General features: G+C 45.0%; 1 protein-coding gene across 2 annotated transcripts; it reads left to right on the forward strand.

The window, feature by feature from the left end:
- The first annotated feature begins 2,562 nt into the window (after positions 1 to 2,562).
- On the forward strand, positions 2,563 to 25,229 carry CBX6 (chromobox 6). 2 transcript variants are annotated; one of them, XM_006111538.4, is made up of 5 exons: positions 2,563 to 2,750; positions 2,869 to 2,912; positions 3,127 to 3,192; positions 3,322 to 3,388; positions 16,189 to 25,229. In XM_006111538.4, the coding sequence occupies exons 1-5, from the start codon at positions 2,682 to 2,684 to the stop codon at positions 17,113 to 17,115; spliced, it is 1,173 nt and encodes a 390-aa protein (XP_006111600.2). In that variant the 5' UTR covers positions 2,563 to 2,681; the 3' UTR covers positions 17,116 to 25,229. The 2 variants fall into 2 exon arrangements, with proteins under 2 accessions (XP_006111600.2, XP_006111599.2); XM_006111537.4 differs by having other exon boundaries at positions 2,567 to 2,750; positions 16,135 to 25,229.
- The last annotated feature ends 1,357 nt before the right edge of the window (positions 25,230 to 26,586 follow it).

Consider the following 26,586-nt stretch of genomic DNA (forward strand, 5'->3'; position numbering starts at 1 on the left):
ACAGAGGGATTTGTCAAGAACTAATCATACCAAACTAATCTAATTTCCTTCTTTGACACAGTAATCAGCCTAGTGGACAACAAGAAAGTTGTAGGTGTGATGTATTGATATTTAGTAAGCCTTTTGATGCAGTTATTCTCAGAGGCAAACTAGTAAAATATGGTCTAAATTACATTATTGTAATGTGAGTAAACAACTACTTGAAAGACTGTATTTGGAGCAGTTCTCAATAGTATTGTTGTCAAACAAGACCTTATCAAGAGGAATCCTGTATGAGTATATGAAAATATTGAGTAATACCTGACCTTGGATAAACAATATGGAGGAGTGAGCAAAGAGTACATTTTAAAACTTGTGGTGGCAACCAAGCTAAGAGGTTACAAGCACTTTGGAGGACAGAATTAGAATTCAAAATTATTTTGATATATTAAATAAGTGGTCTGAAATCAAGATGAAATTCAATAAAGGTTAAATGCAAAGCAGTACACTTGCAAAGGAAAATATCAAAAGCACCAAAAAAAGGGGGAATAACTGGCTAAGGCAGTTGTGGGAAAGGATTTGGAGGCTTATAAGGGGTCAAAGTGATTGAGTCAATGTGATGCTGTTGTGGAAAGACTAATTCTGGGGTGTAGCCATACAAGTGCTGTATAGATGTCACTGGAGTGTTCCACTTGATGCTAGTGAGGCTTCAGCTGGAGAATTGTCTTGTTTTAGCAACCACACTTGAAGAAAAGGTGAACAAAATTGAAGTATTAAACAAGAGCAATAAAAGTGAGAGGTTTTGAAAACATAAGGAAAGGCTGAAAGAATTGACCATGTTTAATCAAGAGAAGTCTTCAATTGCATGTAAAAGATTATTAGAGAACAGTAATTAATTGTTCTCTGGGTTCTGGCTAATGAAGTGGGGGAGATCTTGGGGCTTCAGCCCCACAGACCATGCCTGCCAGGGTTTCAGCAGGAGCAGGGCTGAAGGCCCACACCTGAACAGGTGTGCCTGGGCTTTCAAACTTCTAAAGATGGTTATTTATGGCTCAGTCAGTTAGTTTAATCCCCTCTTGTTATATGGCAATGCTTATTTTCCTTCCTGTATGGGAATAAGTTATAGGAGTGTGTAAGCACACTTAGATATCACTACATCCACATTAGTGGTTGCTTTACCTATAGTGGAATAGTTAGTGGTACAACTGCGTGTAGATATTTAACACTGTTGATTTCAAATAAAATAGTATAACAGAATGGATGGGACCTAACTGAACTAGAACCCTAGCTAGTTCAAGGGAACATGGGTAAGTCTCATCTGCTCTGCTATGGGAAAAAAACTGTGAGAAAGGGACATAGGGACTGCCAAGGTGGGTCAGACCAGTGGTCCATGTAATATGCCATTCTATCCCTGGCAGCAGCCAGGCCTGGCTGTTGCTTCAGGAGAAAGGGCAAGAAACCTTGCAGAAGAAGTTGTGGGAAAACCTGCATCAAGGAAACTTTCCTCTTAACCCCAGTCTTCAAGTTTATTCTCAGAAGTATGAAGGTTTCTGTCCGTTTCCAAACAGGTTTTGGTTCTTTAATGCCTTACTTATAATATGGGCTAGTCTTGTTACTTTGATCTGTGTCCAGACCTTTCCTGACTGTGCTGCTGGTGTAACACCAAAACCAGCAGCTGCCCCATTTTTCTACCAGTGGCAGTTTTTGCCATGTACATACAGCTTGTTTTGCTTATCCTGCACTGACATGTAAAGACTATTAATATTTCAATATATTTTATTACATTAATACTTCAGTTGGTTTATTATGGCTGAAAGTAAGCACTTTGCCAGTAAAGCTGTGCCTGTGCCATCCAGGGGTGGCCAGTCCATATAGGCGAACTAGGTGGTCGCCTAGGGTGCCAAGTTAAATGGGGCACCAAATGGTGGCACAATATCACTGAGGGATTTGGAGGTAGGGGTGCCCATTGCACGGTTTGCTTAGGGCACCCGTTGCTGGCAGCTAATCTAGGGCAGCTCTGGTTGCCACCTTTGCATTTTTAAATCTCATTTTGTAAGCAAATCTAAAGTGAGGTGGAAGTCGGGGTACAGAAGACAAATCAGACGCCCGCAAGGGAGGAGTACCACTACAGCGGCAGCTCCCGCCACCTGCACTGAAGGGATGGCCAGGGACTAGCACAGACCTGCCCCCTTGACCCTGGGATCTCTCGGGGGGGGGGGGGAGGCAGCCTCATTGGCAAGCAGTTCACAGCAGCCGGAAGGGGGCTGTCTATCTAGCACTGCCCCCCTTTCCTTTGTGCCTACTCTTCTCCCCCCCCCCCAAATGCATCACAGCCCCCGCCCCGCAGGCCGCTTCCCGGCCCCGCGTTTTGCCGCCCAAGCAGCGCTTCAGCACGCGGCTCGCTCCCTGCAGCCCGCGCGCGAGCGCGGTGTCATGAAGAGCCCGCGCGCCTGCGCCCTCCTCCTCTTTCCCTAGCAACCGCCGGGGAGACCCTGGTAACGGGGAAGGGGCGAAAGAGCGAGGAGGCAGGTCACGTGCTGCCGCGCGGCCGCAGAGCGAGCGAGCGTGAGCGTGCGCGAGCCGGTGCAGCCCAGTAGCTGCGGCGGCGGCGGCAGGCAGGCAGGCAGGCAGGCTGAGCGGGGAGGGAGGGGAGAAACGGGCGGGCTTATTATGGGCTGTGGGTGCCGCTGCTGCTGAGCAAGATGGAGCTGTCTGCAGTGGGGGAGCGCGTCTTCGCGGCCGAATCCATCATCAAGCGGCGGATCCGAAAGGTGAGCGGCCGCCAGCCTGGCCCCGGCTCCGGCCCCGGCCGCGGGGCTGCCGTGGGCTTGCTGCAATGGCCATTTCGCTAATCCTCCCTCTTTCCCCCTCCTCGTCGGTGTTTTGCAGGGGCGCATCGAGTACCTGGTGAAATGGAAAGGCTGGGCCATCAAGTGAGTTGTTTCAGTTTTTCCCCGCGCGTGTGCACCCGCGTGTGTGTGTGTGTGTGTGTGCGCACAATTGTGGTGCGCGTGCAAAAAGTCTTCACCGGGCTAAGACGCATCCTTTCTGTGTGCGCGCAAATTATGCTGGGGGGTTGCCCTCTTTGGTGCCCCGCATTTAACCTTTTTTACGCGGGTGCCCGTGTTGTTGTGTTTGCCTTGTCAGGTACAGCACTTGGGAACCCGAAGAGAACATCCTGGACTCCCGACTTATTGCAGCCTTTGAACAGAAGTGAGTTGAATCGGAGGGGGGAAGGGGGGATGTAGCAGCTTACTTGTTTTTGACATTTGAGCTACCAAAAAAAAGTACCTGTGTTTTCTTAAGAAAAAGTTTAACTTCCTAAAATTTGAATTCCTAAAGGGAACGAGAGCGTGAGCTGTATGGACCCAAGAAGAGAGGACCCAAGCCTAAAACTTTCCTCCTGAAGGTAACTCTTATTTAAATAACTTAGGCCCAGTTAGATGTATCCAGAAGCCTGCTGCCTAGCTACGTTAGAAGGTATTTAATACTGAACTGACTTGGGGTTGCCTTAGTCTGGGGGTTTGGTTCAACTAAATAAAAGGGGCGAAATAAAAGTAAGTGCAGGATATGCTATTTGGGATAGGGAGGGATTACCCATGGGCTAGTAAAAATCGGGGGGATGTGCATGTGTGGGAATGACCCCTTGTCAATCTTCTGCCCATCCCCTGATGTTTGTTTCTGTGGTGATTGTGCCTACTGGCACTCTTTCCCCACCACACTCATGGTGTTTTCATTCCCGTCTCCTTCCCCTCCACCCCCACCTTTTTGTTTTGTATGTCAGCATAACACAGCAGCATACAGATATAATGGTCATACTGCTACCTCCTTTCCTCTTCATATGTCAATATACTAGATGCCCCCAAATGCTGTGTTGGGGGTTACTTGGGTTTTACTACTGGTTCTGATGTTCATGGAACAATTCTGCCTCTTCATGGTAGAGCTAAAGACTCCACTTCATCCCTGATGGCTGTCATTCTCATGATATCTGTGTCTTTATGCACAGTCATGTTTTGCCTCACAGACATTTTAAAAAAAAGAAAAAGTAGGGGAGTCCCCAGTTTCCTTCTTTAAAAATCTGGTGCTGGTGACCTTTGTAGCAGAAGTTACATATTTTTCCTGTAAGAGTGTCTGTCATATTCTGCTCTGACAACCTGCAGACAAATGTATTGCATTACTGTTCCTCTAACAATCCTAATCCTGGATTATAAACGAATGGAAGTGCCAGAAGATCATCTTGATTGGCAGTGTCTTTAAGACAAATTTGAACGGGGAATCAGAAATTTCTCAATTCTTGTCTAATCTGATAACCAGATGCTATGGAGATGTGGTGCTTTAATAATACCACTAATATGCCTGTCTCAGGCATTATTAACTCATTCTGTGGCTTTGGGCAAATCACTTTATGCTTTTGTCTGTTTTACTGATCTGTAAAAAAGTATTTTGCTTTCCTGCTTTACGGGGCTGCTGAGAGACTGTACATCTTTGAAGTGCTAAACAGAAGTGAAGTGTCAAGTGCCAGCCCTCAAAAGTTTTGTGCAGTAGGACAGTGGTTCTCAACCAAGGGTACGCGTATCCCTGAGGATATTCAGAGGTGTATATCAACTCATGTAGATCAACGTGGGTGGCGACCCTGTTTTTAATGGGATCACCAGGACTATCTTAGATTTGACGAGGCTAAGGCCTAAGCCCTACCACCTGGGGCCAAAGGTGAAGCCCAAGAGCTTCAGCCCAGGGCATCAGGACTCAGGTTACAGGCCCTCCCTTGCCTGAAGCCCTTGGGCTTTAGCTTTGTCCCGCCTTCCCGCCTATAATGGTGGGGCTTTAGGGCTGAAATGGGATCAGGCTTTAATCCCACCTCCTGGGGTCGTCAGAAGGTAGTCCCAGTGCAATGAAGTTTGAGAATCCCTGATCTAGGAAGTTGCCTACCTTTACAACAGACTACATTAAAAAAGGACTAACACAGTTAGTGCACACAGACAATGTCTTGTTTATACTGTGCTGTCTCCTGTACATGTATAATATTTATATTCCATTTGATAAGTGTATGGTAAAAATGATAACATATGCAATTGTTTAGTAATAGTGTGCTGTGACACTTTTGTATTGTTATGTTTAGTTTTGTAAGCAAGTAGTTTTTAAGTGAGGTGAAACTTCAGGGTATGCAAGTCAAATCAGATTCCTCCAAGGTGTTACAGTAGTTTGGAAAAGTTGGGAATCACTTTAATAGGATACCCCATGTTATCTGCTTTGGAAGGATACGGTATATAGAAGTTTAAAAATTGGGGTGAGGATTTTCCTGGGGTTTTCTGGGTGCCCTGGTAGAAGTTGGGGAGCATTAGAAATTTTTAGGAAGCACTGGTGGTGATGGGACACTTTCCCCCCTCCTCCCTACATTGTTACTCTTGCCTTAATTAAAAACAAAAAATGATTAAAAATTGGTTTGCTTTCCCCAGTCATGAGTGTGTTTCTTTTTACTTTTTACTCTGTAGTCAGCTTCTGTTTCTGACACTTACGCTTTAGATTTTCTTGTGTTTGGGAGTCCAATGATGCAGAGGAAAGATTAAGGCAACAGCATTAACTTAAAAATAACACTTCTCTTTGAATTATTTAACCTATTATTTGTAACACTTGAAATTTGAATATAAAAAGTTCTAATTGTTGCTTATTTATTTATATTGCTTCTATAACAGCACTCTAAATGGTTACACTGAACGATCAGTTGATTTCCTTTTCTGTCTGTGTGGGCCACAGCAACACAGGAGGGAGATGTTTCATTACAAAATTTAATGTAACATATATACAGTGTAATGCTGAATATAGTAACGTGAGGTTATATTGGGGACTTGTCTTTGTTGCTGGTTTCTGACTTCTGATCCATCCTTAAAAATAACACCCCAGACTAGACGGCAAGAAATAATTCTGGTTTGGTTTAGTATCCTCTAAACTAGTCTTAACTCTTCTTGAGAAAACTATTGTGATTTCAGTTATAAAATCAGCTAAAAGTTGCCCTTTAGTACTTTGTATTGAAGTACTCAATTTGACTACCAAAGTCAAGGTTTTGATTCCTGTTAATCCTGCAGAACTGATGCCACTAGAGGAGGAGGAGCAGGGTTCTGTTGTATCTTGTGTATTAACCATGTTGTCAGTTCTTTTGACTGCAGAATCTCTTGCCGATGAGGACTTCTCAAGGGGAGGGAGAGAAACTTGACTATTAGGTCCCTGGGGGGAGTTTGCAGAGCTGGCAGTTAGAACAATATTCCCTTTGACGTGCAAACTCAACCGATTAGAACGGGAAGGCATGGAGACTAAATACGGAACCAAAACACAACTGATTTTAAGAGGCTAGCGTGCATTCATAACGAATGGCTTCATATACAATGTTTCTGACCAAGATTTTCAAATGTGGTGTTTAAAGTTAGGCTTCTAAATCCATATTATGGCATCTAAATAAGTGTCCTGATTTGAAATTCTGCTCAGTTATTTATTTAGTTACCTTAATGTTGATTTGAGGCCAGACTTACAAAGAAATTACTCTTTGATTTGAATTATGTGCCTAATATGCTTGAGCGTTTTAAAAAATCCTACTAGGTGCCCATCTGCATTTTCAGGCGCTTGACTTGTAAATCCATTGATGCCTAAAGTTAGGCTTCTAATGCTTAGCTTTTTATCAGATCGCTAAGGGATATCACATCAGTGTTTGTGATATCACTAACAAGCTTTTGCATCATAGATGGCAGGATTGTAAGCATGGGCTTCATTTGCAGAGTTTTCAGAAGGAGGTTTGGCTTTATTCCCTGGAAAACATAAGTTGTTGCTTTGGGAGAGAAATTTAGTGCCCCTGATGTGAGGCAGTCCTTTCCAACCTTTATTAAACTGGCATCCCTGATAGATCTTGTCTGTAGCAGGTTCCTTCAGGGTTTAGAAATATATAACTAAGAAATAACAATGGAAGCTCATGCAGAGTAATAGACACATTAACTCTCCCACATATACGCTTCACATGCAACTTTCGTCTTCCTTTCCCATCCTCCCTGGCATACTGCTTTCCTCACAACTTTGTTGGCTTACAAAGTGGAGGGGTCACATGCAACTTCTTAAGGTCATGCATGTGTGCTATAGGAGGATATGTCCCTGACCATCCTACTCAACTTGCAGAGATCTCTATTCTCAGTCTTTTTCTAAATAATAAGGTAAAGATTGCAGGATATAAATGGAGGAAGAAGTAGTAATTGAGAGCACACAGTAATGGACGCACTTGCCCTGCCCAATAGGGGATTTCCTTCTTGCTGCTTGCAAGACCTTCTTTAGTGTGTAAAGTGAAATGGAGGGAGGTGTGCAACAGGGCGTTAAAGAATTTTCCCTCAAACTCCATTTTTGATCTCCCTCTTCATAAATTACCCCTCCACAGTTTGAAATTGAAATCTGTTCTTATAGATTTAATTTCCCCTCCAGTGGGGGGGCACGTTAGTTTGTGGTAGGGTTGCTTAGGAGCACTGCTTGCTCTGTTGCTTTGTTAGCTAATGGTTACAAAATAGGCAGTAAAACAAGGCAGAATGCTAGCCAAATAGATGAAAGAGGAAATAAGGGCTCTTATAAATGTATTATTTGGGGAGGGGGGAGCACAAGACAAAGCAGATGCACTAATAAACAAGAAGGGATTGTGTAAATACAGCAGAGCTACTGAAATGTTTTATTTTGAATTAAAACAAGAGCTGTATCCAAGATCTTTATTGCTTCCTATTTGTATGGTAGTTGACATAAATTAGGTAAAGCAAAATTTATAGGGAACTTGAATATATATGTTCTAGAATGTGAAGGGAATGGACTGATATCATTTGTTGGAGCACTGGCAATTATTATTTAAAAAGAACAGGTCTAGGGAGATGCTAGTGGATGAGAATTCATTAAGGGGCTGAGGAAATGTGATCCAGATCCAAAAGCAGGAAAAAAAGTGATCCTAACAATTGCTGTGCTGTCAGTCAACCTTCGTTCTCTGTTAAATAAGAACAAATAAATAAGAACAAAATGTATAGATGTTTGTATATTGTTTCATCTTGGTGAAAACTGTATCATTTACTACATATTTTAGAGAGGGTTTTTCTATTTGAGTAAGAACTCTTAAATGGTAAAAGCTAGGACTATCAAATTCAGTATGCAGCTTCCTCTTACCATAATTTAAAGCAAGGTGAGAGTATGGTTGTACCAGGAAAATGGGGTGTACCTGGAATGCAATTACTTCTCATAAAATCACACCGAAAAGGGACAATCACCAAATCCCTCACAATTGACATAAGTGAGGGAATGTTGAAAGAGACTGAACCCAAGGTGAGCCAGAAAAGTAGGATGAATCTGAAATAGGATTGCTTCTGAATAAAGCTTACAGAAAAGAGAAAATGGAGAAATTTGGTGTAGTACTCTGTTTAGGCACACAGCTAAATCAATACATACGGTTTGAAAACTAGAATAAAATGTTATTGGAAACAAAATTGACTATAGCCCTTTTTAAGTTGAAACATTAGTGAATGATAAGATTTTATAGGAATGAAGGAAAAAATACACAATGGAATTCCCATTTTTTTTAAAAAAAGTAAAATTAATGGAAAAATTTTAATCCTTTTTTTAAAGAAATCATAAAAATTAACTTCATAAAACTAACACTATTTTTGAAAAATATAATAAACAATGTACTTTTCCCTTTTATTAAAAAAAACCCCTGTAATTGAGTTATGGGAAATCTCATTCAACTCTGCAAAAGAAGACTTTGTAAGCTGAGTTTGGAAGATAGTTCCAGGTATAAAGGGAAGCAGGCACATAGGCAGCCTGGGAGGAGAAAATGAATGGGTCAGCAAAACTATCAACTTTCAGGGGGAAGAAAGAAGTGTTTGTAAATGATAGCTGACAAAATCATGTTTTTGGTAGAATTACTAGACTAGTGGCCAGAAAGAAAATGGTAGCTGGAATATCAGGACTTTTACTATAGCATTTGATACTGTTTCTTGAAACTTTACTTGAAAAATGAATTTAAGCTGACTTGAATGTGTGTATTCTAACATGAATTGCGGAGCCTCACAAAGAATGTAAACTAAGCAATGATTAACAGCAGCATATTGAGTTGGAGGGAGTGGTAGGTTCCATTTTAGGCTGTTCGTTGTAAATCTGTCAGAGGAGAAAACCAGCATGTTAATTCCATTCATGGGATACTAAAATACAAGATGTCATGGAGGTAGGGAAATAAAATATGGGCAGGAAATAAGAAATGGATTCAACCAGTAATAGTGAAAAGTAAATTAGACGTCAAAGTAGTGTGATATAGTGGCAAAAAGCCAGGGGGATTTATAGGTCAGGAAGTTAATAATCCCTCATTGCATGACTTCAGTTTACTTGGAATAAGAGATGTCATTCCTGTCACTATACCACACCACTATATAATCCCAAACTGGAGGGAGTTCAGAGAAGAGCCATAAAAATGCTTGAAGGGCTGTAAGAATGATGCAGGAAACAAAATTAAAAGAAAAAATATGGACCAGAATAGCTTGGTTAGAAGATGTCTGAAGAGAACCATAACTCATCTGTATGTATTTAAATGTTGGGGTAAAGAGGAATTATTTGGGTTCTATTGAAATATAGTAGACTGTAGGCTCTTTAGGGTAGGAATCTTGTCCAGCTATCTGTGTTGTAAGGCACATAGGCCATGGGATGGCTGGATGTGTCTGAGCCAAGAAAAACTCTGGATGTATATTAGATGTCATGCTTGACAGTGAAACTTGTTAGAAATGTTTAACTTTTGCCAAGGATAAACCTATGTGGGAAGTGTCCACACTTTTTTACAAACATGTTAACCACTTTGAGTTATTTGACAATTGTTTAATTCCATGTATGAAACAGCTAGCATGGATGACCCTTTTAGACTGTGGGATTATTTCCCCGATAAAGCAGTCGGCATCCCCGTCCATCACTGGAGCCACTTACAGGTAGACTAGACAAAGTACTGGAGAGCCTACTTCAGGGGAACAGCCCTTGTGTTAGCCAGAGATGAGCTAAATGCCCTCAAGTTTCCATTCCCAACTTCTCCCATTCTGTGTCAGGGTTTGGGTCTTCATGCAGTTTCCTGCAGCTTGTGCTGCTGTTGTAACTTGGTATTGGATTGGGCAGGGTGGGGACAATCAGCAGGTGTGGAATCTTTTGGGATCAGATATAAGGAGCTGAGGTGGATTAATAGAACCTGTTTTGTTTCCTCGTTTCAATGACCTTTAAAATACTGCTGCTAAATTTCTGTGCACTCTCTCTCCATTCATTTCCATGATGAGAGCTATAGGTTCAGTAGAGACAGTGTGGTGATACAGGAGATAATAGTGCAGCTTTAAACCTTAACTACCCAGAATTTGTCCTGAGGGAGGTGTGTGTGTGTTTCAAGAAGATGAGGTGAGAAAGTAGATGTTGTATCCTGGGGATTGCAGTTTTCACAGTGGTCACTAGAGGGTACAAGAATCATTTGATTCTAAGGTGGCAAGGCAGCCATGGGAGTGGTGCCAGAAGGTCAGGTTACTTCTGGCCAGAGCTGGGTTTTAAGGACAAGGGAATTTATAAAGTGACTGTTTGTGATGAGGAATCTGTTTCACAAGAGTAGGGGCATATTATCCTTGCAGGGCACCATTTAATGCATGGCTGTGCTCTGAAAAAGGAGTTAAAATTTCACTGTGGGGTTCCATGTTTGTTTTGTCTCCAGATCACATTATCTCAGTTTACAAATGAAAATATAATTAACTGCCTGCAGACAATCCTGTTGCTGATGGATGAGCCAGAACAAATTCCAGCTTACTCTCCCAGAACTGTCATGGCTCAACCCACCTAAGAAGAACTAAAAACTTTTGTCTCAAATGTTAGCAGATTTGACTCCTGATATATTTATTGGGGACTTCAGATGGGTAGCCAAGTTAGTCTGTAACTGAAAAACTTTAAAAAAATGAATAGTCTAGTAGCACCTTAAAGACTAACACAACATGTAGATAATGGTATGAGCAGTCAAGCTCACGATATCATCTACATGTTTTGTTAGTCTTGAAGGTGCTACTAGACTATTCGTTGTTTAAGTTTTTCCATTTAATGGGGAGTGAGGGGAGCAGCTTTCACTTTTTGGAGAAAAGCAGGTGCCTTTTCTATACTTTTATTATTTAATCTATAAAATTAAATGAATATCTCTTCTGAAGGGACAAGATAAATCTGGCTTTTAGGGGGAGAATAAGAACATAAAAATTGCATAGAAACCGAGGGATGGAATAGGAACATAAGAATTGCATAGGAAAGTAGGATAGAACCTATTCAGGGGGTAGTAAATTACTTTTTTTTGTCAAAGTCCAGATTTCTTCATCAATTTATAGCAATGGCCCAGGTTTCAGAAAAACATTTTTCAGACCGCGATGATAAGTAAATACAGATTTTATGGTCTGTTAAAAAGCATCTCATGATCCAGATTTGGTCTGTTGTGTGCCTATTTGACTACCTCTGCCCTAGGTCCAGTATTCTGTCTGGGACAGTGGCCAGTGCCAGATACTTCAGAGGAAGAGGTAAGACCCGCACAAACATGTGAGAGAATCCCTGCCTTTCTCTCTGATGCACACACTAGGCTAAAATCCTAAAACATGGGGTTTAATATCCCTTCCGAAATTTGCATTATGATTACTCTGGATTTTCTTGATCTCCATGCAGACAACTCCAGGAATTACAGACCAATCAGTTTAACTTCAGTACTGGAAAGATCATTAAACAATCAATTTGCTGACAATACAGTGATGAGTAACAGCATGGATTTGTCAAGTATGAATCATGTCAAACCGACATAATAGTTTTGATAGGATAACAAGCCTTGTGGATATGGAAAAAGCCGTAGATGTTGTATATCTTTATTTTAATAAGGCTTTTGATATTGTCGTGCATGACCATCTTATAAACAAATTAGGGAAATACAACCTAGATAGAACTACTATAAGGCAGATGCAGAACTGATTGGATAGTCATTCCCAGAGAGTAGCTAACAGCAATTCAGAGTTAAGAGGGAAGGGCATATCAAGCAGGGTCCTTCAGGGATCAGGTCTGATTCTGTTTTAAAAAAAACTTTCTGTCAGGGTGGCTAAACACTGGAATGAGTTTCCTGGGAGGTTGTGGAATCTCCATCACTGGAGATATTTAAGAGCAGGTTAGATAGACATCTATCAGGGATGGTCTAGACAGTACGGGGTCCTGCCGCTAGGGCAGGGGACTGGACTCGATGACCTCTCTAGGTCCCTTTCCGTTTTAGTGTTCTATGATTCTAATATTTCTGTAAATGATTTAGAAAATAACACAGCACCTTTATAAAGTTTCTGGATAGCACCGATCTGGGAGGGATTGAAAATGCTTTGGAGAATAGGATTAAAATTCAGAATGATCTGGAGAAATGGTCTGAAGTAAATAGGATGAAATTCAATCAGGGCAAATACAAAGTACTCCATTTAAGAAGGAATGGTCAGTTGCCCACATACAAAATTGGAAATGACTGCCTGGAAAGGAATCTGGGGGTCACAGTGGATCACAAACATAAGTCAGCAGTGTAACACTGTTGCAAAAAAACCAAATATTCTGGGATGTATTAGCAGGAATGTTGTAAGCAAGGAACAAGAAGTAATTCCGCTCAGTGCTAGATTAGGCCTCAAGTGGAGTATTGTGTCCAGTTCTTGGCACATTTCAGAAAAAATGTGGACAAATTGGAGAAAGAAGAGCAACAAAAATGATTAAAGGTCTAGAAACCATGATCGGTGAGGAAAGATTGGAAAAAAAAAAGTATGTGTTTTAATCTGGAAAAGAGAAGACTGAGGGGACATTAGTATAAGTATATAAAAGATTGTTACAAGGACAAGGGAGGTAAATTTTTTTCTCATTAATCTCTGAGGGTAGGATAAGAAGTAATGGGCTTACATTGTAGCAAAGGAGGTTTAAGGTAGGACATTTGGAGAAAACTTTTTAACTGTCAGGGTGGTTAAGGTCTAGAATAAATTACCTAGGGAGGTTATGAGACCAATATCAGAGATACATAGTATGGATGTTAAATTTAGATTAATTGGCTAATTGAATAGTTGATGCAATTTTCCATCAGGGGACTCAGCCAGTTGCCCACTGCCCTGTGCTCTCCGCAGCATTTCAAAGCGGCAGTGCTGCATGGAGCCTGGGGTCAGCTGGAGAATTAAGAGTCCCCAGCTGACCCAAGGCTTCATGCGGTGCTGCCGCTTTGAGATGTTGCAGGGCGCCCAGGGTCAGTGGGGGAATCCTGGGCTGCATGCAGCATTCCAAAGCGGCAGTGCTGCGTGGAGCCCAGGATCTGACCTTGGGTTCCTCATGGCGCTGCTGCTTTAAAGCACCCCCTCTCCTTCTTCCCCCTCCCCCTCACTGCCTCTTTCTGATAGAGGTAGCAAGGGGGGAGAAGCGACTAGTCAACTAGCCTGTCAATTCTCCGATAAGCTTTTGCTTATCAGATAGTCGATGAGTCATTCATATCCCTAATACATAGTCCTGCTTTGAGTGCAAGGGATGGGACCAGAAAACCTCTTGAGGTCCCTTCCATGCCTATGATTTTATGTCCAGTATCTTTTCACCCTTGAATTTAAGATTTTCTTCAGAGTCTCCATCAGACCGCTACCTTCTCCATCAGCCTTTCCTAAAGATTAATTTCTCCTAGGACATCTACAAGAAATTAACTGACTGATCGTCTGGATGGGACTTGGACTGTATGCTTTATTCCTCTCCCCTATTCTTTGTCTTGTTTATCTCTTAGATTGAGATCTTATGGACAGTCCCTGCTCCTTACCTTCAGACCATGCTTAGCACACTTTGTGGTGCTTACTCACCGCAAATAAAATCCTTTGTTCTGAGCCACATCAGCAACCTTCAGATGCTTATTAGGATGATTGGCCCTTTCTCCCAGTGACAGAGTGTGGAGGCAATTGAGTACAGGCAGTCCCCGACTTACGCGGATCCGACTTATGTCGGATCCGCACTTACGAACGGGGCTTTTCTCGCCCCGGAGCTCACAGGCAGCGGGTCACCGCCCGTGTCCTCCGGGGCAAGAAAAGCTTCTCCCGGTCTCCCTGGTCTGCTGGGGGGGTCCAGCAAAGCCGCTGGACCCCCCCAGCAAACCAGGGACACCCGAGCAAAGCCGCCGCCTGGGCAGCTTTGCTCGTTTGCCCGGGAGCAAAGCCGCTCAGGCGGCGGGAGTCCTGCTGCCTGGGTGGCTTTGCTCCCGGCAAACGAGCAAAGCCGCCCAGGCGGCGGCTTTGCTCGGGTGTCCCTGGTCTGCTGGGGGGGTCCAGCGGCTTTGCTGGACCCCCCCCCCCCCCAGCAGACCAGGGAGACAGGAGCAAAGCCACACGGGCGGCAGGGTCCCTCCGCCTGTGCGGCTTTGCTCGGGTCTCCCTGGTCTGCTGGGGGGGAGGGGGTGCAGCTAGTGCGCGTTCCCCCCCCTCCCCCAGCAGACCAGGCTTTTGTTGCGGGACGCCTTGGGTAGAGCAGCTGGGGTGCTGCTGGGTTGGTCCTGTGGGAACCTACGGGGCAGCGCTCCAGCTGTTCTGTCCCAGGCTCCAGATTCAGCAGCTGTTGAAACTGATCAGGCTGATTCCAGGAAGCTGGGGGCAGAGCAACTCTGCCTCAGGCTTCCTGTAGTCAGCCCCTGGTCAGTTTCAGTGGCAGAAGCTGAATCTGGAGCCAGTTCCGACTTACTTAAATTCAACTTAAGAACAAACCTATAGTCCCTATCTTGTACGTAACCCGGGGACTGCCTGTATAGCGTTAGAATCTCTGGTCCCTTTCCTTTGTGCTCCTCTTTCAAGGGAGCATGTCAAGGAAATGCTCATGGCTTGTCTACACATCCCGCTCTGCTGTAATGCTTGGGGAGAATGCTTCTTATGACTGAAGCACTTCTCCTGTCATTGTAGGTACTCCGCCTCCCCAACAGATGCTGGCTGTGACTAGAGGAGAATTTCTCCCGTAGATGTAACACTGTCTACACTAGGGATGTGAAAATGTAACTGTGGACATGTTTAACCAATGAGCCTGCGCTCATTGATTATCCTTCACGGTTACACACAGGCTCCCAGTACATGTGGGGAGCTGCCTGCCTGCCTCCCCTCCCCTTCACTGCTGCCTTTGTATCCGAGGCAGCAGTGTGGAGGGAGGCTGGGGGAGAAGGGGGAGGCGGGAGCTGCCTGCCCTCCCTACCCCCTGCGTATAACTACTGACATTTTCAGCGGTTACACATTTACTGGGTTAAATGCATTTTAACATTCCTTAGGTCAGTTTGTGTCGCTTGGGGGCGGGGAGGGGAGGGAATTTTCCACATCCCTGAGCTATGTAGTTCTGCTGACAGAAATCTGTAGTGTAAACCAAGTCTCACACTCCCCCAAAGTACAGTCTTTGGTAAGTCCTAGAACGTGACCAGCTGCCCTGTGCTAACTTCCCTTGTTTGTGGAGGAGCCATTCATGGTGATTGACAGTATCACTCTACAGACAGTCTGCTGTTCCTTTCCTATGACTCTGAACTCCTTGGTTTGCAGCTTTCATTGCTGCTGAATGTAAACCGGCAGCTTGTGTATCTCTCTCAAAGATGATGCAAGTGTCATGGTTGCCATCTTGCCACATGCATAAAGTGTGGGTTCCCAAACTGGGCGGTGTGAAGAAATTCCGGGGGGGCGGAGGGGAGCAAGACGATCCAGCCCACCCCCCCTTCTCAACAAGTTTTGCTGGGGGTGGGAGGGGAGCATGAGAGTTAATCAAAAAGGGGGCGTGATGCCAAAAAGTTTGGGAACCACTGCATTAGAGATTGAACCGAGGACCTCCACAGCTAAAGCAGGAGCTGCTACAACTTGAAATAAATAGTATGGGGCTGTAATAGGTATGGAGGAAAACTTCTGGCAGCTGTCCTCCACTGGGTTACCTAAGTATGAGGGTCCTGTGTATTTTTTTTCATGTAAATGTTAACTTGTGTACAAACGAGGTGTAGCTCTCTGGCTCCTGACAGGGTGCCTCTAATGTGGCTTTGTCACCCTATGCTGAGGTGCTCCCAGTTCAAGGCTTGGCATATCTCATGTCATCTCTGACTCCATTCTTCTCTCTCCCCCACCACCGCAGGCTCGGGCCCAAGCGGAGGCCCTACATATTGGGGATGTACACTTCTCTGTCAAGCCTGGCTCTAGCACTTCGTCACCCAAGCTGCATTCCAGCGCTGCAGTGCATCGGCTCAAGAAAGACATCCGTCGATGCCATCGCATGTCCCGACGCCCTCTTCCCCGCCCAGACCCCCAGAATGGCGGGGGTGTGGGTGGGGGGGCTGGCATACGTCCTCCAGTGTCACCTTTCTCGGAGACCGTCCGCATCATCAACCGCAAGGTGAAGCCTCGTGAGCCCAAACGCAGCCGCATCATCCTCAACCTGAAGGTCATTGACAAGGGTGGAAAGGCTGCGAGTGGGGGAGGGGGCCTGGCCCGGCCAAAGGTCCCCTCACGAAACCGCGTCATCGGCAAGAGTAAGAAGTTCAGCGAGAGCATCCTCCGCACCCAGATACGCCACATGAAGTTCGGCAACTTCTCGCTGTACAATAAGCCGTCCACTGCACCAGCCACGTCTCTGGAGGGCAAGATGGAGGCAGGGGGCTCACAAGGTGCCTCCTGTGGGTTGATCATGGGCTCCACCCCCTACGATGCCCACAGCTCCAGCTCCTCTGGCTGTCCCTCCCCTACCCCTCACTCCTCCTCCGACCCAGACGATTCTCCCCCAAAGCTGCTCCCTGAGACCCTAAGCCCTGCCATTCCTGACTGGCGTGAGTCGGAGGTCCTTGACCTGTCGATCCCACCAGAATCAGCAGCCACCAGCAAGCGCTCTCCCCCTGGGGGATGTGCTGGGGGCCAGACGCCCTCATCATCCCTCTCCTCTTCTGACCCGGAGCAGGAGGCTGGCGACTGGCGCCCTGAGATGTCCCCCTGCTCCAATGTGGTAGTCACAGATGTCACTAGCAACCTCCTGACTGTCACCATCAAGGAGTTCTGCAATGCAGAGGATTTTGAGAAGGTGGCAGTGGGAGGGGGAGGAGGAGGAGGTGGTGGCAGCAAGTGAGAAGCTGGATCTCTGCTTCAGGGGGTGGGGGAGGCTCTGCTGCAAGAAGTCATGGTGTGAATGGCTGTTGTTAGTTTTCTCCTGCTCTCCCCCCTTCCCTGGTTCTTTTTCTTTCTGCTCAGAGACTGGGGTGGGAGTTGGAGGGCAGAGGTGTCTGAAGTTCACAGATGTCAGAGCTGTGAGGGGTTGAGCTGGAGGATGCTCATTTGTCTTCAAAGAACATAGTCTCAAGTCGGGGGGGGACACAGAGGTGTGTATGTTGGGGCTGGGTAGGGAAGGATTCCTCCCCCTCTCCATCATTTGTATAGGGGAGCTCTTGCTATTGGAGAGATGCATAAGGCATTTGAAAGGGGCTGTGCCCCCTCTACCTTCCCCCTCTGCTCTGCACTGTGTACACACTCTCTTCCAGTTCTTCACCTCACCTTCTTCCAGGGCAGCTTTGATCCTTTCCTCTCTCCATGGCATGGATTGGCTGTCTCTTACGATCCAGCTTCAGTAGCTCTGGCTGTATCTTTGGGAAAGGGACACTATCGAAGCAGGGAGAGATCAGAAGGTAAAGCATCAGGGCTAAAATGAGACTGCAATGGAGCTAGAGTAGGGGGTTGCACCCCTACAACACATGCCCCAGGCTCACTTCCTTCTTGCTTTTACTATTGGTGCTAACTTGGCAGTTGTATGGGCACTTTGAGACCACCTGAGCCCTTCCTCCTCCCTTCTGCACCTTCCCTTGCAGATCTTCCAGTCTGCTTAGTTTTGTTGGGCGTGTCACTTCCAGCCTAGATCTTCCTCCTTGTGTTCATCACATGCACTTGATTGGGTCTGAGGGCATGCCATACCCTTCCTAACCCTTTTCTTAGTGGAAGTGGGAAAGCCACCCATAAGTAAGTCAATTCAGGAGGAGCAGTGGCGTGGCATGACACTACCTCAGCAGGATGAGGTCAGCAGGTCTTACTTACCTCCTAGGGAAAATAGAAGTCGTGGCTCCACTAAATCACTGCATGAGCCTTGTGTGTGGGAAGGAAGATTTGCTACTCTTCCTGCTCAGTTTGATCTCTCCAACCCACCCACCAGAAAGAGGGTTCTCCTCAGCTGTTTCCAGGATCTGAAATTGCCTCTACAATTGTCAACCAAAGGTGCTAAGAACCTGTTGTAAGAATTACTGTGTCTTCTATGGTTGTGTGTGTGTGTGCGCGCGTGACTGCCTCTCTTCTCTTCCCCCCACCCCGCCCACCCAACTCCTTGTTTTTACATGTTCGGTGTGAAATTGGATCTGGAATCACCTCCATCCTCTAATTGGAAGTGGGCAATGATGTGGCTTCCTCTGCTTCCCTGAGACATGCTTTTAATATCTCAGATGCAAAAGCACTCTCCTTTGCCATCCATGGCTTGTTTGATTCTATGTCAGTGCTGAGCTTTGTGGCTAGATACCCATCCCTCGCTTCCCTACTCCTCTGTTGCCTAATTTATGAAACTCTGAGGGGTAGGGAAGCGGGGGTGATAAAATCAGTCTAAATTAGTGTTTCAATGAGTGTCTGCCTTGATTCCATTACCTTGGGATAGCGGGGTGTGTGAGAGGTATTATCTGTTGTGGGATCCATAATTATATGCTTACTATTGTGCACGAACTGGAGAGAGGTGCTCTCAGCTCTAAGGACTCTTCTTCTCACATGTGCGTACACACTACCACTAAAATAACTAAATTGTGTGGAATTCAAACCTTTTGCAGTTTTTGCTTGCAAGTACCCAGGATTTGAAGGGTAAGTCTACATTACAAGCGCTACAGCTGCTGCTATGCCCTGTAACATAGACACTTGCTAGAGTGACAGGTGTTTTTCTGTCAGTGTAATAAAATCATCCTTCAAGAGGCGGTGCTTGGTCAACAGAATACTTCTACTGACCTAGCTTCTCCCACAGTAGGTGTTAAATTGACGTGGCAGAGGGCACAAGATTTTTCACTGCCCGTAACAATGTCGCTAATTTGATTTAATATTTAGGCGTAGACTAGCTTTAAAACTCACCTACTGCAAAATAAATGTCCACAGAGATTGGCATCAAAATTTTAAACAGATGCAAATTCAAACTAGTTTGGTTTCAGTATTGGTGTGGAGCCAATCTGAGAGATGATCCCACAACACACACTCCCACAGTCTGCCCATCTTTTGTGGCTTTTTTTCAACAGAACTTTTGAATCCAGCAGAATATTTCAAAACCAGTTATATTGATAGGGGTGGGAGGGAGAGGTCTTCCCTATTCATTCACCAGTCCAACGCTTCCTGTAATTTGTTAGACGTGCGCGTGTATGTGAATTAATACCTGCCTGTTGTCTTTGCTTTGTTTTGCATCTTTCCTTCCTTGCGCATGCAGGGTTCTCTTATTTCATGGTAACTTATTCAAATGGCTGCAGCTTCAAAAATAAGCAGATTGGGGAGAGATGGGAGCTCTGGGTTGGTAGAATAATGAGGAGACGTGTTAGAGGGACATTTTGAAAAAGGAATCAATGTATAAAGCTGCGAGATAAGAGGAACTATTTTACAGAGTAGATGCATGCCGGCCAGTCACTTTATTTTGGTTGCTTGGTTACTCTTGGCGTGTATGTGATGGCGTTCTTGTTTTGTGGTAATAAGTTCAGAAATATTTGAAAAGTTTAAGTGGAAGATAAAAGGGAACTTTAATAGGAAACTCTTGACATGTTTTAGCCAAGAAGTGTTCACTTGGCAGAGTTGTTCTCCTCCCCCCCCATGATATCGTGTTTAGTGTTCCTGGATTTTTCATAAATGAGGGGCTTTCACCTTCCTCTGGAGCACTGAGCTTATGGGCTTGGTGACCCTTCTTCCTGGGATTATAAAGATGGGAGAGGGGCACGGGGCTTTGGAGGAACTCATTGATCGTAGATCGTCTCTCTGTAGGAAAGAAGTCAGGGGAAGTAGCTTGACTGCTTGTCACAACTCCTCTGGGTGGGTCTCCAGTGGGGAATGAACCATGAACCTCTGGATCTAAAACCGAGTCTCTCTTGCTTGATCTTAAAGACCAGGCAGTAGCAGCCTCATAAATCTTTGTGTGGTCCAGCCCCTAGAGGCTGACACAACCCCACACTGGTGTGAATGTGGGTTATTCTCACCTTCCATCTCAGATTTTTTTTTCCCTCCCTCCCTACTGAAAAGTAAAAGGGAGGTCCCGTCCATGATAGGGTTGGGGGGAGTATTCAGAAGCATTCTCCCCGACTAGGGATATAGTCTGTGTCTGTGCCATGTTTATTCTCTTGTAGTTGTGTTTTTAGAGGAGATTTTATGATGGAAAGTGGAAAAAGTGAAAAGAATAGTTTTGCAAAAAAAAAGAAGAAAAGAAAAAAGATAAGTTTTTAAAAAATGAAATTTCTATGGGGGAGAGAGTTTTAAAAATGAATAATAAATGCAGTGATTGCACAAACTGTAGTGGTATTAGATGGTTATTAGAGAAGAGAGTATTTTGTAGTGTTGAAGTGTCTGTCTAGGATGGTATTTGGCTCACTTGAATTGGAGGAGGGTGTCCATGGGGTAACCAGCAATTTCTGATATGAAAAGGCAAGTACTGTTTTGGAGAAAACCCATATATTTACCCTTCTCTTCCCCACATTAGATGGAAGCTCTGTAAATTTCTCCCCTTCACAGGTGTGATGGTGCCACAGTTGTTACAGAATGGTAGATCCTGACATGATGGGGTCTCCGGGCTGGGCAGCTAAAATGGAAAAGCCATTTGAGTGGAGCTGCTGAGATCTGATGGGCTTGCACTTTTCTTGGCCACCCCAAGAGCAGAATAAATGCCCCATGCAGAACCAGGCAAAGCTCCTTTCCTTGTCTAATCAGCTCACTGACTTCAGTGCTTAATGAGAATGGCATTTTAAATATTGAATTTGACACAACGGAACCCAATCTAAGTTGGTTTCCCACCTCTGACAAAAGCCGCTACTTGGTCTTCAGAGGAAGGTGGAAACTCCCATGTGTATCTGAAGTTTTGGGCAAATAGGGAGCATCATCTCCTTGGGAAGACTGGGATGTATTGAATGCACCCAGAAGTAAGAGTCCGGGTGGCATGGGTGGGTATTTACTAGAGGGGGATTGTATTCTTCTGCAGGGTGGGTAGAGGGAGCTTTCCCAGACGAGGCTGCACCTTTTGTCTTTGCTGCATATTGTTAATCTGCTGTGTTGGGGTGACTGTAAGAAAGAAGGGAACCGGACGTTGGCGTCTGAATGTAATAGAAGCTACTAGATATGGGACTCTAAGATGTCTGGCTTGTCAAGGTCTCCTCTTTGCATTCTGGGTTTAAAAAAAACCAAAACCCTGTATCTCCCATTCTCTGGGCAGTTCTTGGGAACTCATTTTCTCCACTCTTCACCCTGAGCTCTGCTAGTGCGCCTTGGTTCTGACCTACAACTCCAGTCTTGAGCAGCCATATATACTAATCTCTCACCTTTTCCCAGCACTCTGTTCTGGCCTTACTGAATGGAGCTGGCATATAGGTGAGGCGCTGATAATTATACAAAGACTTTGCAGGGATGGGAGGATATATATAGGCCCAGTGGACTCTCGTAGGAGTCCTGCCTTCCAATCTGGGGTGAGCCACTGACCTGCTGTGTATTTTCAGGGGATGGCAGAGTGTCTCCGCATCCCCTATACTTCAGTCCACCTCTCCTCCCATCCCAGCTGGGGTGGAGCTAAGCAGCTTTCCCTCCTTTAGGCAAATGGGTGCTGTCAGCGCTGCATGTTCCTGAAGGCTTAAATTCCCTACCCTGCCTGTGCCGTTAAGGGAAGTTTCAAGCAATTTGCAGTGTTCCCAACAGTCAGTCTAACTTCCTTCGTGGACTAGACAGTACTGGGAATGGAAGGGGAGACTCCCCCTGGATATCTGAACTACAGCACAGGTTGGGATGGGGAGCAGCAGGTCTGGCCGGGAGTCATTTCTCCGCACTCCCACTCTCCGCACCACCCTTTGGTGTCTGGATGTGGTAGGTGGGAGGAGAAGGTGGTGAAGCCAGATGGGGTGGCCCTTTTCACCAGCGAGGTGTGGAATTCCAGTTCCATAGCCAGGGCTTGGACAGGGAGGCGTAACAAACCAAGAATGGGTGTCTGGCTAAGTGCTCCATGTCCGTCTGGAGGAGGGTGTGTTCTTTCCTCACCCTGACCCTCTAACTCTGAGGCCTTGCACTGTTTGGCCTGATGCATCCTTTGCTCCAGTGTTGCTTGCTTTGCTGCTTTCTGGATTGCCCAATAATCATGCAAGAGCTGGGATCGTATATACTTTTTATATGAATATATATCTAGATATTTTTTAAAAATCCCCCCCCACTTAACCCATCCCAATCCTTGTATCAAATGCAGCATAGTTCAGAGGGTTGATCTTGGGACCGGGAGCTAGGCATTCCTGGGTTCTTTTGATTTTCTATGACCTTGTGCAAGTTGCTTTACTGCCCTTTGCCTCCATTTCCCTGTCTGTATGGTGGGAGCAATACCCTGTAGAGGATGGTAAGAGGTGAATTTAGTAACATGTGGATCAAGCTTTAGAAGGGCTGAGTATTGCTTCAGAAACCACTTGTTTCTTCCCAGGTATTTTATAAGTTCATTGCATTGTCACTCTGGCTTTGCATGAGGAAGCATTTTGGCTCTCCTCCAAATGTGCATTGTGTACATTTGAGGAGCAGAATCTCTCATCCCCCCCCCCATTTTCCATTTGCTACTTAACCTCCCCACATCAGTTATCCAAAATCAGATCTAGATGTCCCTTCCCCCACAATGAGGTAGGTGTGCTAACACAATCTACCCTGTGTGGGGGATATGCTATACGCATCTAGGGTTGAGAGAGCCGTCACTTGTCTACAAGAAGTGGAGGCTTCCTGGTCCCCTCTCTTCCCCTCTTCCTCTCCAAACGTCTCAGGCCATATCTTCACTTGGCGGAATATCAGCGCTGCCATGATCGATCTTCCAGAGTTTGATTTAGTAGATCTAGTAAAGACCTGCTAAATAGTACTCAGAGGTGCCCCCATTGGCAGCTGGTACTCCTACTGCGAGGGGTAAGGGAAGCTGCTGGGAGCACTTGTTCCCATTGGTCTCCCGCTGTGAGGATGGCGGGGAAACTCCTATCAAGGTATGTTGACTACAGCTATGTAATTAATGTAGCTGGAGTTGCGTATCTTGATTCGACCTTCCCCTTTAGTGTAGACCTGGTCTCAGTCAAGTAACAAAGGAAGAGGTCAGTTTTTCCAACCCTAAGAGGGACAGAACTGCTACCTTCTGCTGCCTAGCACAAGATTAAATCCTACAGGACTGTCCAAAGTGCTGTGCTTGATGCAGAACTGCATGCTTTCCACCCTAACAGGATATATCCATTTCCTAGGGATGTTCCACTCATCCCTCAAGGGGGTGTTATCTGGGGTCTAATGCAGAGACAGCATGTTCAGTCGGGGGGCCCCACTTTTGCACTCTGACCAATGTAAGACTGGCACAAGGAAGAGGGTATTGAGAGATGTCTGGAACTGGGAATTAGTGTGAAGGAGGCAGAGGAAAGACAGTGATACCCTAAAGGGGAATATCAGTGAAAGAAATCAGAGTAATGCAATATTGGCAGTCGTGGGTGATTCGAGATTAATTTGATGCGAGGCAGTGGCGGGTCAAGTAGTTTAAGCTTTAATCCCTGTATTAACTAAAACCCCATGATGCCCCAATTCAGCAAATTATTGAAGCACATTCTTAAATCCATCCTGGTTCAGCAAAGCACTTAAAGCATGCACAAAACTTCCACATGGATGGTTGTGGATCAAGATGTTTTGCTGAATTGGGGCCTCCTACAGGAAACACATCTTTTAAATCCAAGTACATTTTCTCCATTATTGCCGTTTCCTTCTTTGCACTTCCGCTAGGACAGTGAAAGTAGCTTGGTCAGTATCACTTCCTCGTTCCCCAGGAGCAGCCCTGACTCTTCCAGTGCAGCAGGGGCAGTTATTTCCTTTTTATGTGTGTAGGGAACTTCATTCAAGTTCTTTAAATAAATAAAATCTATCATTTTATATATGTATTTACTTTTGGAGCTAAACTACTTGCCATGCCCCCTCCCCATCTTAACAGTACAGGATTTTTTTAAATTTTGGCTGGAAAATTGCAATGTGGGTAGGGAGGAAATCAGGGCCTGCCCATCTGCCTCTTCCCTCCATTTCCCTAGGTGCCAAGCTGAGGCCCATCTCCTGCATTCTTATGCAAGTACTCTAAGCAGGTGAGTAGTCGTACTGAGATCTGAAGGCACTTCCATGCTTCAAGCTAAGCATGTGCATAAGTCTTTGCAGGATTAGGGCCGTGCTCTTTATCCCAGAGAGATTTTAGATGTAATTTCTATCATGGTGATGGTCCTGATGCAACCCATGCACCCCCTTACCCTCCCCATACTTGGCATACAGGATATGTCTATCGTTGAAGCTGGTTGTGAGATTCCCAGCTGAAGGAGACATTTGCACTGCTTACTGAGCAACACGCTAACAGAGTGTAACTGGCCATGTGAGCTGCAGGACAGGGTAGCCACCCTAGGGTCTCATAGAGGCATGTACTCAGTAATCCATCCTACAGCTTGTGCCATCATGGCTGTACCTGATTTTTAGTGTGCATGCTCAGTAAGAGCTAGGGTAAGTAAGTCTTCTCAGGCTGGGAGTCACATTCCCAGAGCAAACTGTAGACATACCCACAGAGTGGAGGGGGTGACTTTTTTATAATTTAAAGTAAACCTAAATCTTGTAATTTTTTATTTTGAAAAATGCATTTAATTAAAGAATCATGCACGAATGAATTGTATATCTATATATTTTTCGTCTTGTAATTTTCATTTTTAAATATAGTGTTTGCATTTGTTTAATCCAGTTCCCAGCTGGCTAAACTCTGTCTAGAGTGGATGGATGGGACGCAGGGTGGGGTGATAGGATCTCCCTCCCATTGGCGTTTCCAGCGGAAAAATGGTTTGCTCTGGGTTTGGGGGCGGTTTGTGCTAATTACTCTTGTATTCTTGTACATTTTGTTCTTTCTGCTGCTCTTGAGTATTGTATCAATGCCAGAAATGGGGAGTTAAAAATATTAACCCCAATAAATTGTTACATTCCAAAGCCTGTTGCCCACCTTGTCTGTGCCTCACTGATTTTTTTTTTAAATGTGAGTGGTGATGTTTTAACCTTGCAAGGCAAGCAGTGTTAGATCCCTCACTTCAGTTATTTATAACAAGCTTGGCCAAAGCGTGGGAGAATGTGTTGCAGGTAACAGTCTTATCTAACAAGGAGAATTGTAGAATGCAATAGATGTCTTAACAGGATGTTGGCCCTTTAATTTTTAAATAATTGGGGAAAGACTAGCAGAGCTCTTAATTTAGTTAGGTCTGTATTTAAAAAACAGCTAGAGCCAAGCCTCTGAATAAATCACCAGGAGCAGGGTTGTTGCTCTGAGGCAGGGGACACAGATGGACACACAGATGTTTTCCTCTGGAGCCATCAGTTTACTTGGGATCCCAATGTTACTATGGCAACAGCTGTCTTGCTAACTGTCTGGTCAAATGATGACTATTTCTTCTTGACACTAGCTCACAGACAGCCCTGGACTTCAAAATCAATTGTGACTAGAAGACAAGATAGCAAGCTTGTTTTGCTTTTTCTGCAAAAAGCAGACTCTCAGGTTGATTATGTGGAAATGCCCAGCTCCTGCCTTCTATTTAAATGACTTCATGAGAGGCGTTTTGAAAAACCCACCTCTGTAGGGCAAGATAAGTCTAGCCTCATCATCTTTTCCCCCTCCCTTTGTTTTCAGTGCTTGCTGCAGTTTGGCCCAGAAGAACCTGTGGGCACTTAATCTGACCACTAAGGCTTAGTTTACACTACCTGGTTAGCTCAACAAAGGCAGCATATGTCAACTTGGAAGTGGGGTACCACTAAGACCTCTGACCCACTAGCCTAGGCTCCCTCTCACACTGTCCTGCTGTGACAAGCTGCAGATACACTCCTAGTTTTAAACTTCCACCAGTATACACTCAAGTTAGGGGGACATGCAACTGCTGTTACATGCAGGCTCTGCCTAACCACTGCTGGAACCAACAATAGAAAGGCTACAGTCAAAATATAACCATCAGCTTCCCAGCCTAGGACCGCAGAGCTGTACTGTCCTGACCTAGTCCAAATATGAATTTGTTTATCCAGTTTGCCTCTCCCCCCTCGCCCCCCCCACATTGTGGTGAGGAAATGCAATAGCTTCTCAGAGTCAAGATTCTTATGTATGACACTCCAACCTCCCCTGTATAGGTGAAAACAAATTTGTTAACCTAGGGCAGGAATACCCTTTGTTTCAAAACTTGGTTCCCAGACTGGTTTGTGGGAAAAGCCTGACATCCCAAGATGGAGTCCTGAGACATGATCAGGTCCCATTCCCTCAGTGTGATAGCAGCCATTGCTTATGGGCTAGCCAAAATGCTCACAGTCC

This window comes from Pelodiscus sinensis, chromosome 1 (genome assembly GCF_049634645.1).
Source record: "Pelodiscus sinensis isolate JC-2024 chromosome 1, ASM4963464v1, whole genome shotgun sequence".
In the NCBI taxonomy this organism is placed as follows: domain Eukaryota; kingdom Metazoa; phylum Chordata; order Testudines; family Trionychidae; genus Pelodiscus; species Pelodiscus sinensis.